General features: G+C 42.3%; 5 protein-coding genes across 5 annotated transcripts; all 5 read left to right on the top strand.

The window, feature by feature from the left end:
- The first annotated feature begins 2,263 nt into the window (after window positions 1-2,263).
- LOC111647441 (claudin-like protein ZF-A89) lies at window positions 2,264-2,896 on the top strand. The gene has a single exon (XM_023397042.2). The coding sequence runs from the start codon at window positions 2,264-2,266 to the stop codon at window positions 2,894-2,896; it is 633 nt and encodes a 210-aa protein (XP_023252810.1).
- A 1,378-nt stretch (window positions 2,897-4,274) lies between these two features.
- LOC111647435 (claudin-4-like) lies at window positions 4,275-5,757 on the top strand. Its single transcript, XM_023397036.2, has one exon. It carries the CDS (start codon window positions 4,497-4,499, stop codon window positions 5,052-5,054), a length of 558 nt encoding a protein of 185 aa, XP_023252804.1. The 5' UTR covers window positions 4,275-4,496; the 3' UTR covers window positions 5,055-5,757.
- A 255-nt stretch (window positions 5,758-6,012) lies between these two features.
- Window positions 6,013-9,528, top strand: LOC111647434 (claudin-4-like). The gene is made up of 3 exons (XM_023397035.2): window positions 6,013-6,341; window positions 6,710-6,952; window positions 7,953-9,528. The coding sequence occupies exons 1-3, from the start codon at window positions 6,207-6,209 to the stop codon at window positions 8,565-8,567; spliced, it is 993 nt and encodes a 330-aa protein (XP_023252803.1). The 5' UTR covers window positions 6,013-6,206; the 3' UTR covers window positions 8,568-9,528.
- A 565-nt stretch (window positions 9,529-10,093) lies between these two features.
- Window positions 10,094-11,598, top strand: LOC111647425 (claudin-4-like). The gene has a single exon (XM_023397024.2). It carries the CDS (start codon window positions 10,258-10,260, stop codon window positions 10,888-10,890), a length of 633 nt encoding a protein of 210 aa, XP_023252792.1. The 5' UTR covers window positions 10,094-10,257; the 3' UTR covers window positions 10,891-11,598.
- A 1,173-nt stretch (window positions 11,599-12,771) lies between these two features.
- Window positions 12,772-14,730, top strand: LOC111647472 (claudin-4-like). The gene has a single exon (XM_023397079.2). The coding sequence runs from the start codon at window positions 13,201-13,203 to the stop codon at window positions 14,158-14,160; it is 960 nt and encodes a 319-aa protein (XP_023252847.1). The 5' UTR covers window positions 12,772-13,200; the 3' UTR covers window positions 14,161-14,730.
- Window positions 14,731-17,306: the final 2,576 nt, after the last annotated feature.

The following is a 17,306-nucleotide window of genomic DNA, read 5'->3' as shown; positions in this document are numbered from 1 at the left end:
CCTTTTTTTTTTTTTTTTTTTATCGGTGTGTCTCAGTTCTTCACTGAGCTGTGAACTAAAAGCTCTCCTACTGTGGGGAAGTTTTATATGACCCAGTTGAGCAGCCCCCCACCCGCTCTGGGTGGGCTTTGGCTCCATTGCTCAGATATAAACATCCATCATGTTGCCTTTGACTTCAGAGGTGTTTCTGTCCAACAAAGGGGCCCTCTGGTGCCCCAGCAGAGCTCTGAGAGAGAAAAGAAGCTTTAACAGAATGGCTCAGATAAAAGCTTATGTGTCACAAAGTTGTGAAAGGTCAAACATGAAAATCCAACTTTATGGAGTAGAATGATATTCTGTAAAACATCAACTTCAAAGTGCTTTGCAAACGACACTGGATTAATAAAATCTTTTCACATGGTAGAGCAGTGATTTCCAGTCAGGGGTAGACTCTCCAGTTGGCAGTGGATATGTGGAAATATTGTGGAGAAGCTGAGTATGAAAAGGCAGAAAATGAGAAAAAGTTGATTTTGTTAATTATGGATAAATAGTTAACATTGTTTGTTAAAATTAATTAACTAACAATTGAAATAATTAGCTTGAAGTAACAGATAAATGGTTGAAATAGGATAAAATATGATTAGACACTACTCTCAGGTCAATGTGTAAGGTATTCTGACTATAGTACAGACAAGATCTCCCCTCTTATATCATTTGTTAAATGTGTTTTGGGAAGTTAACCAATTCACCAAATTGGACCCTTTTTACTGGAACAAGCTTTATCCAAATATTCCCAGAAATCGATGTTCCACATCATTAATAATTTCAGTGTGAAGTAGCCAAGGACAATGTCCCCTCCAAGTCTCAGACTGATTACTCCCTCAAAATGAACAAGTCAGGCAATGAACTCCACACAAATACAAAACACACATCAATCCCACTGTCATGATTTCCCTCACAAAGTGGAGAGTACAAAAAAGAACTTGCCTGGCGGTTGTATGCCTCAGTCACTCAGGTTACATCCCTCTTTTGTTTTGCGAGGTCAGCATGACATTGACCTTTGACCTTCGACCACCAAAATCTAATCAATTCATCCTCAAGTACAAGTGAATGTTTGGGCCAAATTTGAAGAAGTTCAGTCGAGGTGTTACTGAGATATTGTGTTCACGAGAATGGGATGGGTGAAAGTATGCAAGTACGTAGGCATGAAAAGGGTGGTGTCGGTGAGGGGATACTTGACTTCATTTATTATTTTTTACACCTAATTATGTAACTTATTTAGTCAAAGCTTAATATATAAAACCTAAACCTAAAAAATATTGCCATCAATGCAATCTACAATATGTTCCTGTATGGATTTTAATTTCTAATATCGTCAATATTAATCGCTCTATGACTATCCTTCATGTTTTTCCTCCTGACTCTGTTCTGATACATATTTCTTGTTCATTTGTATGTGGATGTTTGACACATGTCCAACAACTCAGAGCAACAAGAGTCAAGCACAGCTGGGCTCGCTGGCTAATCAGCACAGGTGGAGTCAATCAGCCTGATTAGTGCACTGGTAAGAGAACAGGAAGTAAAGTGGTGAGAAGACGGTCTGTTCATGTTCTTCACAGACACTTGAGAATGTAAAACAGGAAGATATTTGAGTGTCGTTACATGTTGCAGAATGCTGTGAAAATAAATGTGAAAATACAGCCTTCCATGTCTTATTTCTTCTAACAGTTCAGATGAAAGCCAGACCTCCAAAGGAGCCGATTCACTCACAGTAAAATCATCATTTTAAACAAGTCACATTATGTGAGGAGATGTTAGGCTACCAGAGACATTTTCCATGTTTTAAATACATTTAATTTTCTGCTTTATAATATGAATAATAAGAAATTTAAAAGAACACGTAGATTTAAAAGCTTAAAAACAGAAGGTTTTTAAATTTGTAGTGACTTAAAAAGAAAGATGTTAAATATTAGAAAATATTTTAGATTAATAAACAAAATGTGATTTGAATTATTGAGAGAAATTTGAGAGATTTCAAAATTGATTCATTAGTATTTAAGAGATACAATCTCCCCAAACAGTCCTCCACAAAATCATCAACTTCTACCAGTGTGGTTGATAATATGGCACCGACTTAATGACCACAGGTGTTTTCAGTTTGGGCAATTTTGAACAGCCAATCAGGAGAAACCACGGCTACCATGTGGGTATAAAAGCTGCAGGTGAGAAACCACTGTCAGTATTTCACTTGCATCATACTGCTGCTGCTCAACGAGAGACAAACATGGCGTCTGCGGGTCTTCAGATCTTTGGCATCTTCCTGGCAACCATTGGCTTTTTGGGAGACATCATCATCTGCGCCCTGCCGATGTGGAAGGTGTCTGCTTTCATTGGGAACAACATAGTGACGGCGCAGGTCTTCTGGGAGGGTCTGTGGATGAACTGTGTGAAGCAGAGCACTGGCCAGATGCAGTGCAAGGTCTACGACTCCATGCTGGCTCTGCCCCAAGACCTGCAGGCGGCCCGGGCCCTCGTCGTCATCTCCATCCTGGTCGCCTTCATGGGAATCCTGCTCGCCGTCGCAGGGGGAAAGTGCACCAACTGCATTGAAGATGAGGTGGCCAAGAGCAAAGTAGCCATTGTTGCAGGAGTGTTCTTCATCATCGGTGGCATCATGTGCTTGATCCCTGTGTCTTGGTCTGCGCACGAGGTCATCAGGAGCTTCTACAATCCCATTGTGATCGACGCACAGAGGAGGGAGCTGGGAGCGTCACTGTTCATCGGCTGGGGATCAGCAGGACTCCTGTTCATTGGAGGTGCACTTCTGTGCTGTCAGTGTCAGCAGCGTAAAGATAGCAGATACTCTGCCAAATACTCTGCCCCACGCTCAGCAGCGAGTGGAGGAGCCTACGTTTAAAATGCCTGCAAGTACTTCTACAGTCTGCATGTTTCTTACTGCAGGAAACTGGATTGAACTTTCCATGTCATGTTTTAACTTTTGTTTTACTGATTTTAATAAATCTAATTTTTTTTATAATCAGTTTCCTTGTTTGTGTAGTCGTGCATGGCATTGTGAAGCTCAATGTTTCACCATGGTTTTGCTCTTGACAAAGCCTTAATTCTTAATGGTCTTCAACCTACTTTGTATTGGTGTCTCACCCAGTTTCAGACTTGGCAGGAAAAGCACAGATGTCTGCTAATTAACAATGAGACAACTAAACTAAGTTCCCAGTGAACTAGCATGCACAATTCAAAACTGTCTGAAATCACTACCTGTGGTTTTCACTGTAGTGAGCTGCAAGTCAAATCAGTCTGACTCAATGAACCACAGAAACTTGTGCAACTATAAAATGTCTGAGTTTAAAAGTTTTGCGCAGTGCAGCATTCCACTACTGGATTCCTGTGCGTGGACAAACGCAATGCACACTACAAATGGGGAGTAATGCATATGTGGGAAGGTTGGGGATTAATCCAGTCTGGAGTGATTTTTAGTGACTTGTATAGACTGCCAAGTTTTAAAAGAACTTGGTTTGATTTGTTTATACTTGACTTCTATTATCTTTACCACTTATCTCTTACTTTGACATAAGGGCAACATGAGTGAGGAGTTGAACCATGATTGTATGACAGGCCGTCAGTAGCTCTGGCTCAGGAATAAACACTGAGTTCCAGTGTGGTCAGACAACCTCATATGTACCACTTACTCTAGTATAACCTTAAACATGGGCCCATTAAAGATTTTATTTGGTTTACCTTCAAGTAAACTAAGATGTTTTTCCTACTGCTTTGACATTAAAGGAATAGTTGAACATTTTGGCACATGGATTAAAGAAGATGTGTTAATTTGAGCTTTAGAGGTGCTGGCTTCAGAACCAGCCTAATCATTTCCAGTTTTTGTGCTAAGCTAAGCTAACCAGCTGCTGGCCCTGGCTTCATATTTACTGTACAGGAAATAATTCCTCGTGTAGTTTATTTTTCAGTGTTGTAATCACTGGTGAACATTAATCAAACAGGTGTTGATACACTCTTTCCTTCCTGCGTATCAGTGTGTTCTTTCAGGTGTTTTTCTTCTTTCAAGCTCTGTATAGGTTTATTAGAACCTGTTGGAGAATTAAAGCACTCATGTCATGTAATATGTCGTGTCAGGTTTAAACAGTTTGACATGTGCAAACTTTTACATTTCTGGACATGGTTAAAATTTGGGATCAAAGCCTTTAGTTTTGGGTCACAAAGCAGTTTTTCATTCATGATGTCTTTTGTTTTTCTGTCTCCTCCTGCTCATTCATAGCGATCAGGAATCAGGACAAGCAGGAAACCTGATCTGCAAACTAGCACAGACCCCTCCCTGCTACTCTTCCTCCTCATACCGGCAGAGCAAAACACAACCAGCGGCGTGCGTTTGTGAGTAAGTTTGTGATCAAGATGATCTTCAGCTCAAACGAAGGTGGATTTTGTTGGTTTCTTTGACATTTAAAAGAACTTTTGAATACGTGCACTGGATTTGTGTTTTTGGAAACATGCGGAACCAGCTTGTTGGTATGTGTTTGGCAATCATCGGCTTTCTTGGCACCATCCTTATCTGCGGGCTGCCCATGTGGAAGATGACGGCCTTTGTTGGGGCAAACATCATCACCTCTCAGGTCTTCTGGGAAGGTTTATGGATGAACTGTGTGATCCAGAGCACGGGCCACTCGCAGTGTAAAGCCTATGACTCCGTTCTGGCTTTACCGCAGAATCTGCAGGCCTCCAGAGCTCTGATCTGTGCCTCCATCGCTGCCAGCGTGGTGGCCATCGGGCTCACTGTGGTCGGGGTCCGCTGCACCAACTTCTTTCGTGATGACTTGCTGACCAAAGCCAACACTGGCCTGGCCGGAGGTGTGGTGTTCATAATAGCAGGGCTCCTGTGTTTAATTCCTGTCAGCTGGTCAGCTTACAGCATCATCACAGGTTTCTACAACCCACTGCCCACCAGTGAGAGGAGGGGAGAGCTGGGAGCCTCCATATATGTGGGCTGGGCGTCTGGAGCTCTGCTCGTCATTGGAGGAGGGGTGCTGTGTAGCACCTACAGGTGCTGAGGCAGAGAAGAAGAGAGAACGGAGAACACCATGACATCCATTAGATACATACTTCAGTTGAAAATGTACAGTCCTGTGTTCAGTGATGTTCATTTGATTAAAGCTCCTTTTTTCAACCTTTAATTGCACTGCACTGACATTTCACAACAAATCAGATTCAAATCTGTGTAAAATATTCAAATGTAGCATGTTAAAAGTTTGAAATAACTAGAATAACCAGTGTTGTTTGTTTTTGAAAGTGAAGAATGAAAAACATGAAGTCTGGTCAAGCTAATAGTTGTATAATGTGATGCTGCAGGATGTTAACTGCTAAGGGTGTTTTAGTATGTATAGGACAAATTTTGATGATTCATGAATAATCACTTTAATTACAAAGATTTATAAAAGACATTTATCGTGTTTGATAATCTTTATTTACAGTATTCCTTAACAAATAAAAACAATTGCTGGTGTGGTGAAGAACTTTCAGAATAAAGCAAATCAGAAAAAAATGAGAAAAAGTTATTGCTCTTAAAACAAGAGTTGTGAAAGAAGTGAAATTGTACTGAGAACATCTGTAAGGACTCAGTTCTTCTTTTTCTATGATTAACTGAACTACATGTTTGCTAATGTGTCCAGTTGTTGGGTGTGTTTTGCCATGAAAAGTGGACTAAAGTATTCATCTTTGTATCTTAAGTCAATAAATTCACTTTGCATATTTGTATTTTTGATTTTTTTCTGTTTTACTATTAATAAAAACGATTTTTTTAGCACACACAGAAAAATGTGACACTTTTGAGAAGCATCATCCATTTCACTTTGTTTAAAAGCCTGAAAAACTTGATGTGGGTTTAGCTCAGAGGTATTTGAATACTCTGGCTTTATTTACAGACTGTTCACAAACTGCCTCCTTCTGCTGCACGTTTGCACATCTCTGTTGATCTTTGTCATCCGACTGCTTTACAGAGAAACACAACTGCTGACGAGAGGCCAGTTTCTCTCCGTTTTAACAGGAGCGTGACTCTCTTCTTATTTTTCTCTCCGAAAACCTGCCAAGAATACCAAAAACATAATATAAAAAATAATAGCTTCACAGTGGATATTTTTTGTTGAATTTGCTTCTTTGTCGCAGCTCAGGTTTTACTTTACCGCTGCGTATCTGTGTATTTTACAATGGGAGGGCAGGGCCGGCAGATCGGGGGCCTGGCGCTGTGTGTGATGGGTGTTTTAGGAGTGTGTTTGGCATGCGGACTACCGATGTGGCGTGATACGTCTTTTGTGGGAGCAAATATTGTGACTGCACAATCGGTAAGTAGATATGCAGTACATCTCAGAGGAATTCATTTCACCTACTACATGTTAAATTAGATCATTTCCGTTGCATTGGCCAGCAGGTCTACCATGTTGTAATGAAAAGGAAGGGGGTTCAATGTGAAAGTGTATAGAGTGATGTGAATTGATGTTAGTCACATTAATGCTGGATCACACTGAAAAACATGTTTTTCACTTTGACTGACAAAATGCAAAAACCAGAAATTAGAATACCAAAGATTTTGAATTGAATTTGGATGTCTGCATGATTGAGCACATGAGCTGCTTCTCACCACCAAAAGACTTCAGGCGTTTATGCACCTCACCTCACATCTTAGTGAAGATTCCCTCTGTTTCCGTCTCAGGTGTGGGACGGTCTGTGGTTACACTGTATCCTCCAGGCGACAGGTCAGATGCAGTGTAAGAGACACACGTCGTCCAACACCATGACCCCCGACATCCAGGCCGGACGTGCCCTCACGTTGCTCTCCATCCTCGCCGGCTTCCTGGGCTTCATGGTCACCCTCCTTGGAGGAGGCGTAGCCAACTGTAGTGGAGCTCCACCTGACCCCGTTGAGCCTCCGTCCACGTCTTCCTCCAGAAAGAAGGTGCTGGAGTTGTACTCATATTGTGTGGACTGGGAGTTTTGCAGCTCTGTAAGGAAACGCTGTAAAAGTGTAAAAGTGTAGATTGCATGAAGGAATTTGAATTCTTGAATTTTACTGAAAAACAACAAAAGTGAAGGGCAGACCAATATTAACCTCCTTGGGACCAACTCTCTGGTTTGCGAGTGGTAATATGAATGAGAACAAATTTATATAGTAATTTCCAACACAATTATGCTTAAAGGCCTTAAATTACATTTCAACACATGGCCCCTCCACAAGATCTCAAGAGTAACCACAAATGCAGCAGCCACCTTAACGCCGCTACCATTTCAGTTTGGATTGTGCTTTAGCAGCAATTCATCAAATTACCACCAACTAACTGCCACACAGTGAGCCCAGGGCTGTTGATAGTCGGGGGCCCACCTGACACCTTAGTACAGGGCACCCAAACATAGAAAACCTAGAGACTCAGTAATCAGTCATAAAATTGCAATTTTAGTTAAATTAAATTCAATGTACTTGACAATGTGGATACTGACGTCAAGTTTCTCTAACAGTTCACAGTGAAGGAGAAAAACAACGATCGTTTGATGAAAACCCAACTTTTAAATGCTGTTTCACTTCTTTTCTGCGCACCCTGAAATTACCTCTTAAATAAGGTTTTCCAGTTGCATCAAAACAACGCAGCATGTTTTATAGAAAAATGTAGAAATATTTGTTCTGCAGAACTGAGTAAATGAAGATTAAATTTACATTACCACAGAGAATCAAAGCTTTTGCACCACTGGGTGGTGCTATACATGAAGCCCAATCTGCTCACAGTCAAGGTGCTCTGTGCTTCTGCTTCATGATACTGAGTTTCACACTGAAAGTTTCGTAACAAGCCGTGTAAAGACTGATGATACAAATATTTTTCCAATCTGGTCTGTGAGTGATGCTGACGTACTGTTATTGAGTATTGAGTTGAGACATTTCATCATAATATCCTTTCTTCTTCCAGGCGTGTCTGCTGGGTGGAGCTCTGTGTGTCCTCTCTGGCATCCTGTGTCTGGTTTCAGTCAGCTGGTCAGCAGGAGCAACCATCTCAATCTACAATGACCCCTTTGTGGCTGCTGCCTTGAAGAGGGAGGTGGGCTCCTCCATCTACATCGGCTGGGCCTCCGCTGTGCTGCTCCTCCTCAGTGGCGCTCTGATCTGCTTCGTCTGCTGCGAGAAGGAGAGACCCCCACCTTCCTACCACTCCTACATGCCGTACGGCAGCAGCACTCGACTCAACAACAGTTCTTCCCGCAGGGACACTCTGAAGTCTGATGTCATGAGGTCAAACAGCTGGAGGATGTTTGATCAATCGCCAAATAGGATGCTGGAGCACGCAGCCCAAGTGCATGACTATCACCCCCTGAATAAAGCTCAGAGTTGGGCTGGGCTCTATAATCATCCTCAGGGGACACAACCGGGGTCTGAGCAGGGGACTTTAGGCCGTAATCTGTCAAACAGATCAGGGACACCAGACGACGGGGAGGGCTTATTCATGGGAATGAAACCAAATCTGGTGCGCGACGTTCCCAGCAGAGCGACAACGGTGCCAAGTGAATATTATTACGATAGGGTCTAATCTGTAGGGATGGACTGTTTTCGAGAATGACTGCACACAGGACTTAGACGTCAAGTGTGGTCACTGATCCTTTCTGTTTAAATATTAATCCGTCCCCACTATCGCAGCATCTTCTTCGGACAGATCAATAAGGTTTGATATTAATAACAAGCCTCTCGTGGCTGCAGCTTCAGGTTAAAGTATGGTGCAGCACACACTTACATACACACTTACATACACACTTGCACATAAGCACACACATATATATTCATGCAGAAATATAAATACATCCTGAAACACACACACAAACACACATAGATGCATTCTCACTTGTATACACATACATACTGATACACACATATGCGTGCATGTTATGCATGTATGTATGTGTATGCATGTATGTGCAAGTTAAATATTCAATTTTGGCCCAGCTGGCTTCTCACATAATACTGAACATACAGTAAATTAATCTGACTGTGTGAAATAAGATGATTTTAACAACTTAAAGGCTATGTATCAGGAAATAAAATAAATAGAATAAGAATAATAAGTAACATAACACACATTTCATCCGATAGAATCAACAGGTTTCCTTTAAAGGAACAAGTTAGCTGCTGTCTTTATCGTTTATCGACACTTTTTGAAGATGAATCTAAGTTCCTGTTTAAACATCGTCCTCCAGGGATATGGTTGTGATAAATGTGTCGACAAAACACAAACTGTTTTTAGCACTTTGTTTTTAGCTTGTGTGCTGGGCTATACATGAAAAACAAGGAATATATAGCATTCCTTTTAATTATACTTGTATATCCATTTATAGTAATGGTTATTTTCCTTCATGTGGATGTTTGCTTGAGGAAGAACAAAGAACATGGTCAAAATGTTTCTGATAAAAAATGAACACAGCTGTGACTCCAGAGTGTGTGTGCACTCTTTTTGTTCTGCTTATCTAATCAAATAAAAAGAAACACATTAAACTGGACACAGATGATGTTCAGCAAGTATCTGCTGTGTCCTTCTGTGACACAGTGACTACTGGTGCTGAGCCGCCACCGAAAGGAGAAGGACAAGAAGGAGCTTCCCCGCAGGGATGTCGTCATCTTTACATGCCTTTACACTCCAAACATCAAAATGCCCGTGCTTTTACCCTCACTGTGAACGCCTCTTAGATATTTCAGTGATACTGTAAGCTGCTTCTTAACACTTAAGACTTTCACATAGATTTTTAAGTGATTTAGTTTTGTATTTAGACTCAAAGTGAATAATGAATCACAACTGGAGGGAGTGAAAAACAAATAAGTAGAAACTGACATTGAAACTGAGGTTGCCACGATGAACTGACAGTTACATACTTAAATGTCCTCCAAGTAAATACTGAACATCTTTTAAACATAGTGTGTCTGTGTGCTGTACTTGTTATAAGGGCTTCTGTGTTGATCTCTGAAACTCTGCCGTGTCTCGTTTCCACTGCTGCTGTGAAGCAACTGGTCAGGTGAGATGTCTTCACAAACCAGTTTCAGCTGAGAGCCCTCACCAGAAAACTCCTCCTCTGACTTAACAACGAAACCTGCCGGCAAGTCACTGTCGGCTTCTCCTCCGAGTGGGCAATAAAAACCACTACCTGCTCCTTTGTCTCCTCTCACACATAAATTACCCCGTCTCTCAGCAACGCGCAGTCTTACCTCTGTGAGGAGATCGGCAGAGCTGCAGCATGGTGTCTAGCGGAAGGCAGATTCTTGGGACGGCCCTGGCCATCATCGGCTTTCTGGGGAGCATCATCATCTGCGCTCTCCCCACCTGGAAAGTCACGGCCTTCATCGGTGCCAACATCGTCACTTCTCAGGTGATCTGGGAAGGTTTGTGGATGAACTGTGTGACACAGAGTACAGGCCAGATGCAGTGCAAAATCTACGACTCTCTCCTGGCCTTGCCTCAGGACCTGCAGGCCGCCAGAGCACTCGTGGTCATCGCCATCATCGTCGGGGTCTTTGGGATCCTCCTGGCCGTGGTCGGGGGCAAGTGCACCAACTTTGTGGACGACGAAAGGCAAAAGTGCAAAGTGGCCATCGCTGCTGGAATCACCTTCCTCATCGCAGGCCTCTTGGTGCTCATCCCCGTCTCCTGGACCGGCAACACCATCATTCGTGATTTCTACAACCCCCTCATGACCAACGCTCAGAGGAGGGAGCTGGGGGCCTCGCTCTACATCGGCTGGGGTACCGCAGGGCTGCTGTTCCTGGGTGGGGGTCTCCTCTGCAGCTCCTGTCCTCCCAGTGATGAGAACGACTATGACGTGAAGTACTCCAAGGCTCGCTCTGCGGACAGCAGCAAGGCCTACGTTTAGATCGTCAGCAGGAAAGAGATTAGACAAAGAATATATGAGACGTTCACCGTCTGTTTGTCCCAGAAAGACGAGTTCAACCATTTAGAAAAAGCATCTGAAATGTTGTTAGAAAAGACAGGAGCTTTTACAGGATGCTACTTAAGCATGTGTTTTAATTTGAAAAACATGTTGTAAAATGTGCTGTTTTTTTTTATTCTTTATACGTGAACATTCTGTTTTTTTGTATTTTACACAAATTTCTTTGTATCTTTTGTTTATGTTGTTAGTTATTAGTTTTACTTACTGATGTAACAAGTTCTCTATGACGTGTGTGAGATTCAGAGCATGTCTGTTAAAACCTGCTGTGTATGAAACACATTGTGTATTTATCTTTAGCCGTTACGTGTCTGATTCTCCCTCTCTGTCAAACTCACTGAATATTGATGATCAAGTGACTGATTGTGTGTTATTGTGTTTATTACTGCATGACATTTAAGATGTAGATCATATCTACACGTATGTGAGCATGTGCAATTACGTTTTTCTTGAGTTTGTTTTTCCATCTTGTTGCTGCTGGGTTTTTTTTTTTGTTGCAGTTGCAGTGATGATAAATGCCAAATATCTGGTTTGACAAGTTCACATGAAGGAATCCTCACAAACAGGCTGTGTGACTATGTGTTCTTCTCGCCAAAGAAACAAAGCTAAATAAACCAAGAGACTGATTGATAACTGTGTGTATATGTAATATTTCCTCTTTTTATCTCATTGAGCTTTGATCAGTTTTTTTTGAGGAGGAGATGGTAAGAAGATAAAAAGAGATATTGTTAATAAAGACAAAATAGCATTCACAAGCAGTATATAAAAATTTTACAAATAGTTTATAAAACACTATAATGTAGTTTAAGCAGTTACAAGCGTTTATTAATATTATTTATTAACAACTATGGGCTAACTCCTCTTGTGGAGACCCATAAATACAATAAATATAAAAAAGTATATTAGTATAGTAAACATACAACACATATACGCTACTACACTTAACTGACTCTTTGTGTGACAATATTGATGTTTATATAAGATAAAATAGTTTGAGTCCTTCAAACATACTTTTTAGTTTAGTCACAATGTGGAAAATAAAAGCAAAGAATGGACACAGAAACTGTCCCTCTGAGCTTTACAAGGACAGAGAGATTAAAGATTATTTTTGAGCCTGATTAAAAGGTTTGGTCGTGTCGCGTGTGCGTGTGTGTGTGTGTAGGTGTGTGTGTGTGTGTGTGTGTGTGTGTGTGTGTGTGTGTGTGTGTGTGTGTATGGGGAGGGGTTTCGCATGTTTGGAACAGGTTTTTCTGCTGCTGTAAACTCTGCTAGAATGAAACTGGTTGACTCTCGGTAGATTGTGTTCCACATTGCTCTCCTTTTTGTTTCACAAATACATCCTGCATTCACGCATTGTGCAAGCGCATTGCCAGGAGCTCTGTAAACACACACACACACACACACACACAGATACATTGAGAATGAGCACAGAGATTACATCTAAATAAAATCACATTAAATTCCTTTTTTTCTCCATTTTCAACCCATCTCGGCGTTTGTGCAGAGAGATGGTTTATGAGAGAATAAAAACAAGATTTCCGCCCCAATGACAGTTTGTGTTATAAACATGTTTAACGCTCACAGGCCTGTCATTCTTCCTGCGTTATCCGATGCTTACTGCTTCCAAATAATCTCATCAAAGATAACAAGGGCGGGAATAAATGATGTCACAGTTTCACAGCTACCTCTCTCTCTCCCTCTCTCTTTCTCTTTCTTCTGTGAACCTCCTCCCCTTTCTTCTCCCTGTTGACTAGGTGTGGCGCATCAACACCTGAGCAGTAGCACACAGGCAGCCGCTCAGGTGACAGAAAAGAAAGAGCACTCTCAGGTAGAGAAGCTACTGAGAGAGAGGGGGAAGGAGAGGACAGCAGTTGGGGATACGGAGGGGGGAGGGACCGAGTCACAGGGAAAGTAGGCTGTAAACAAATGAACTGAGACACACCTGGAGTCAAGTAAACGCTATTGGAGGCCGGACAGACAACTGAAATAGTCAGAAAAGGCTGTGTGTTCCTGAGATAGTTACTTTACATTGTAACTGTGGCAAGAAAAAATGGAGGTGTATGAAAACTGCAACATCACAGACTGAAAAAGAAAAGCTCTCAGGGAGACACAAGAGAAGAGAAGAGAGACTGGAGTGAAAGCGAAAGGAGCTCCACCGAAACAAATCAACACATCAGGGCGCCTCTGTGGGGATTTCTCGAGCAGCTTCAGAGATCTTGCCGCCTCTGCTGCACCATGGCCTCCATGGGGATGCAGATGCTGGCCAGCGCCCTGTGCCTCCTGGGCTGGGCAGGGGTCATCATCAGCTGCATACTGCCCATGTGGAGGGTCACAGCCTTCGTGGGCAGCACCATCGTCACCTCCCAGACCATCTGGGAGGGCATCTGGATGACCTGCGTGGTGCAGAGCACAGGGCAGATCCAGTGTAAGCCGTACGAGTCCCTCCTCGCTCTCACCGCTGACCTGCAGGCCGCCAGGGCTCTCACCGTCCTCGCCATCACCACAGGCGGCATAGGCCTGATCCTGGCCTTCGTTGGAGGGAAGTGCACTCGCTTCTTGGATGAACAAGGAGGCGGGGCAAAGGGCAAGGTGGCTGTAGCAGCAGGGGCGGTGTTGATTACCACAGGACTGCTGTGTTTGATCCCCACATCTTGGGCGGCGGGGGCGGTGGTGAGGAAGTTCTACAGCGCGTCCATTGATGCTCAGCGGAGGGAGATTGGAGCCTGTCTCTACATCGGCTGGGGAGCATCCATCCTGCTCATTCTGGGAGGGGGTTTGTTCATCAGCTCTGCGTGCCCCCTCAAAGCCCATGACGCAGACAAAAGCCCCTCCGTCCGCTACCTGGTGGTCCGCTCCTCCAACGGGTCCAGCCAGGCAGCTTCTCATCGCAAGGCTCAGCCTGTCGGAGACGTCTTCTCCCGGTCTCAAAGCTACGAGGGAGCGTCCACGAAGTCTCAGCCGTACACCAGGCCTCCCTGGGAGGACAGACCTGAGCAGGGCAATGGCCTGGAGTCAGAAAGGTCATGGGCACCGTCAACAAAGTCTCAGATGAAGAGACCGGAGTCGACAAAATCTGAACAGAGTGAGGCGTTGTCGACAAAGTCTCAGCTGAAACAAGCAGAAATGGAAGAGGATTCATCAGTCAAGAGTGACAATGAGGATGCGTCCTCAAACCCAGCAAGAACATACCTATAATGATGGGCACACACACGCACTTACATTTAACATACCATAGCGAAGTTTAAAGTCCTGGGAGTTATTTAGAAGTAGTTGTTTACTTATTTTAGTGACGTAAAGTAGCTGATGAGGTATAATTATCTTCATACTCTGAACTATATTCATCAATAAGCAGGAAAAATGTTACAGCTTTAAGATGTAATGTGCACTAAAACTGAACTTCAAACCAAATACACAAATCCAGGTGCAAGTGAAGTATGTTACAGTTGTATTTTTTTTTTATTGTTAATTGTGCTGGCAGTTGTTTTTTCTCGTTTCTCGTTTAAAATGCTGTGAGCCTGAATCTATTCATATGTATAATGTTTCCTCAGGCGTTCCAGCTCGTCTGTGTCAGACATACTGTTTGCCTGAATGCAACATGAGAAAAAAAACCTTTTGTGTTGCATCAGCTGCAAAATTGCTTTTGTTAACAGGGTTTCTATAAAGACTCAGATGTTGCTTTTTTTTATCTCAACTGTGAAATGTGATTTGAAGTTTTATTTTATTTGAACAGATATATTTACTTTTCAATAAATGACTACAATGTGATCAAGGAAGTCACAGCCTGTTTTCAATAAGGGTTATTAAACATGCAAAAATGTCAGAGATGAGCTGAATAGATCCTTTCAGAATCCCTCCTGGACTTTCAGTCCTCCTCCTGGCTATTTAAATCCACAGGACAAACTGGTTTGACAGAGAGTGTGTTTAAGGTGGATGTGTGCAGTGTTAGTGGAAGAGGGAGCAATGTGTTTGTAGAGGATCCAAAATGAATTTCAGTGAATCACGTTGTTCAACATGTGTTGTTTTGGTTTTGTTTATTCAAATATGATCATTATCTAGTCATAATCTAATACTGTCGTCACAAATGTTGAAATACATGAGTTTTATGAGTTTATGGAAAAATACATGATTGAAACCTGTAAAATTCTATTTACTAAATACTGTGACCTACATACAGCAAATTCAAAAGCACAAAGAAAGAAACTACAAAAATGAGTAGGTAAATAAAACAACAATGGAGCAAGATGAAAATGTGAGCTTTTAGAAAACAAACAATCATTTGATGCCACACAACTACATTTCAGCAGTGGCCCTGTTCAGACCTGGTATTAACGTGCGTCCTCAGTGATCCGATTATAAGTGGTCAGCTCCAAGTTCGTCAGTTCACACCTGGCTTTAAAATGCGTCTCCACATGCGTCTCGATTGACCACCTGACAACAGGTCTGTCTGTCGATTGGCTAAAACAACAATACCTGTTTATTTGCATGTAAAGCGAGAAAATGAGATCCGAGATCACAAGTGGTCAATGGAGACGCATTTTAACGTCAGGTGTGAACTGACGTACAGAGCTGGTAAAACTGTTTATTAAGAAGGCTGCTATATTATTATGGCCTGTCTGTGGTCTAGAGGATTTATTGTTAATATATTTGTAGCCTAATTAAAGAATTGATCGGCGGGCCGGGCCCGCGGGCCACCAGTTGAATGTGCCTGGTGTCTGGTGTATGAAGCTGTACTAAAGCTTCACCACTAGAGGGCAGCGTTTCTCTGCTGTGTGAAAGGTTTCAGCTGCAGTAAAAACCTACAGACTATAATTACTTCATTTTGTTTTCAGATGAAAATGAAGAGTCATTTTCAGTTCAAGTCAGATAACTATGAAAGCTTCGCTGTCAAGTTGTCAGTTCAACAAGTTATCATAATAGCATGTGGCCTAAATTACTACATCCTCTCCTTCTTGTCTCTTCCTTTTCTTTCTTCCCACGCTCCCTCGTCTTTCATCTCTTTCTTGAGCCTCTTTTTTTTTACCTCCTTTGATGATTTCTTTTCCTCCTTTTCCCTCGTCTTTGTCAGATTTCGAGGCAAGTTCCTGAAAAGACACAGACATGTTTCAGTATTTTCTCTTCCAAAGGCTAAATCTGAAACCAATTTATAATCCAACTAGTGATTATTCAAATTGAAAAATGATCAGGTGATGTGACTTGCCTCCTGCTCAGTATTTTTCTAAGTGAGGTGCTGAATGTCCTCCTCCATCCTGCTGCTTGGCCTGTGTCTGTTTGTTTGTCTTGGTGGAGGGATGGATCATGGGCCAGAGAAGAACCTGTTAAATTTTTGTGTGGATCCAGGATTTTTTCTTTCCTTAACACTGCTAGATAAGGCATTTTTTGATATTTTTGGTGTTGACGTCTGTGAGTTTGTACAAAAGATCCAGCTAGTCATCCAGATCTGGTGCTTTAATATTGATTTTTCTATTGTAAGAGCTACACAGACGAGTAGGATTGTTTGGCCTCGGTGAAGTTACGTGCTCGGTTGAGGGCCAGTCTCGTATTAAAGCCGTCCTCCTTTTCTTTCTTCTCACATCTGAGTCTGTCCTCCAGAGAGTTAACTTTTGTCTGCCACTCAGTCTCGCTCTGGTGGATCTCAGTCTCCAAAGGTTTTTAATCTGGCCATGCACGCCATGGTTTCAGTCCTGGCACTGGTGATCACCTCATCCTTGTCCTGAGCGATGTTCTCCACCCTCCTCTCGCAGCTCCCCTGCAGAGCTGAGCTCAGCGACTGCCTTCTTCTCCCTGACAGTCAACAGACCCTCCCACGCTGCATTGAGCTGTGTGAGCTCCATCTCCTTGACCTGGTCACACTTTGCCTTGAACTGGTTTTTCCCTCAGATGTGCATCTGTAGAAACTAGTTTTAATACTGGATGTAGTGATAATTGGCTTGATTTGATCTTCACTAAATAGTATGAAGATAAACATCATGTAGTTTGAGTTGCAAATTAAGTGTACACTTGTTACATCCATTACAGGTTTTCAGTCTCTAAATGATACTGCAGCAGGTCTTTCCTGAACACATGGGAGTAATATAGACTATAGACTGCACTGCAGCAACATGATCAATGCAAATGGCCACAACTCAGTGGTCAAGAGACTGATGCACAACTCATCCTTATCCAAATTGCAATGTCTGCACAAGCATCATGCAAACAGATATGTTATTGTATGATCACTTAATGAAATAATATAATAACTACAGGTTACAAATCAAAGACAAGACCTTCCTGTGAATATGAATTTGCAACATTTTGTCACTTCAGAGTAAACCTATAATCCCCCAGCGTACGTCATTCCTTAA

Source organism: Seriola lalandi, unplaced genomic scaffold, assembly GCF_002814215.2.
Source record: "Seriola lalandi dorsalis isolate HSWRI2012SDOR001 ecotype SW California unplaced genomic scaffold, Sedor1 jcf7180002054995, whole genome shotgun sequence".
NCBI lineage: Eukaryota > Metazoa > Chordata > Actinopteri > Carangiformes > Carangidae > Seriola > Seriola lalandi.
This window is presented reverse-complemented; position numbering and strand designations above follow the sequence as displayed.

Bases quoted from the DNA above. Each gene is read 5' to 3' on its own strand.
- LOC111647441 (XM_023397042.2), top strand. From the start codon at position 2,264: ATGGCGTCTGCGGGTCTTCAGATCTTTGGCATCTTCCTGGCAACCATT.
- LOC111647435 (XM_023397036.2), top strand. From the start codon at position 4,497: ATGCGGAACCAGCTTGTTGGTATGTGTTTGGCAATCATCGGCTTTCTT.
- LOC111647434 (XM_023397035.2), top strand. From the start codon at position 6,207: ATGGGAGGGCAGGGCCGGCAGATCGGGGGCCTGGCGCTGTGTGTGATG. The intron at 6,342-6,709 runs GTAAGTAGATAT...TTTCCGTCTCAG, and splicing joins ATATTGTGACTGCACAATCG to GTGTGGGACGGTCTGTGGTT. The intron at 6,953-7,952 runs GTGCTGGAGTTG...TTCTTCTTCCAG, and splicing joins CGTCTTCCTCCAGAAAGAAG to GCGTGTCTGCTGGGTGGAGC.
- LOC111647425 (XM_023397024.2), top strand. From the start codon at position 10,258: ATGGTGTCTAGCGGAAGGCAGATTCTTGGGACGGCCCTGGCCATCATC.
- LOC111647472 (XM_023397079.2), top strand. From the start codon at position 13,201: ATGGCCTCCATGGGGATGCAGATGCTGGCCAGCGCCCTGTGCCTCCTG.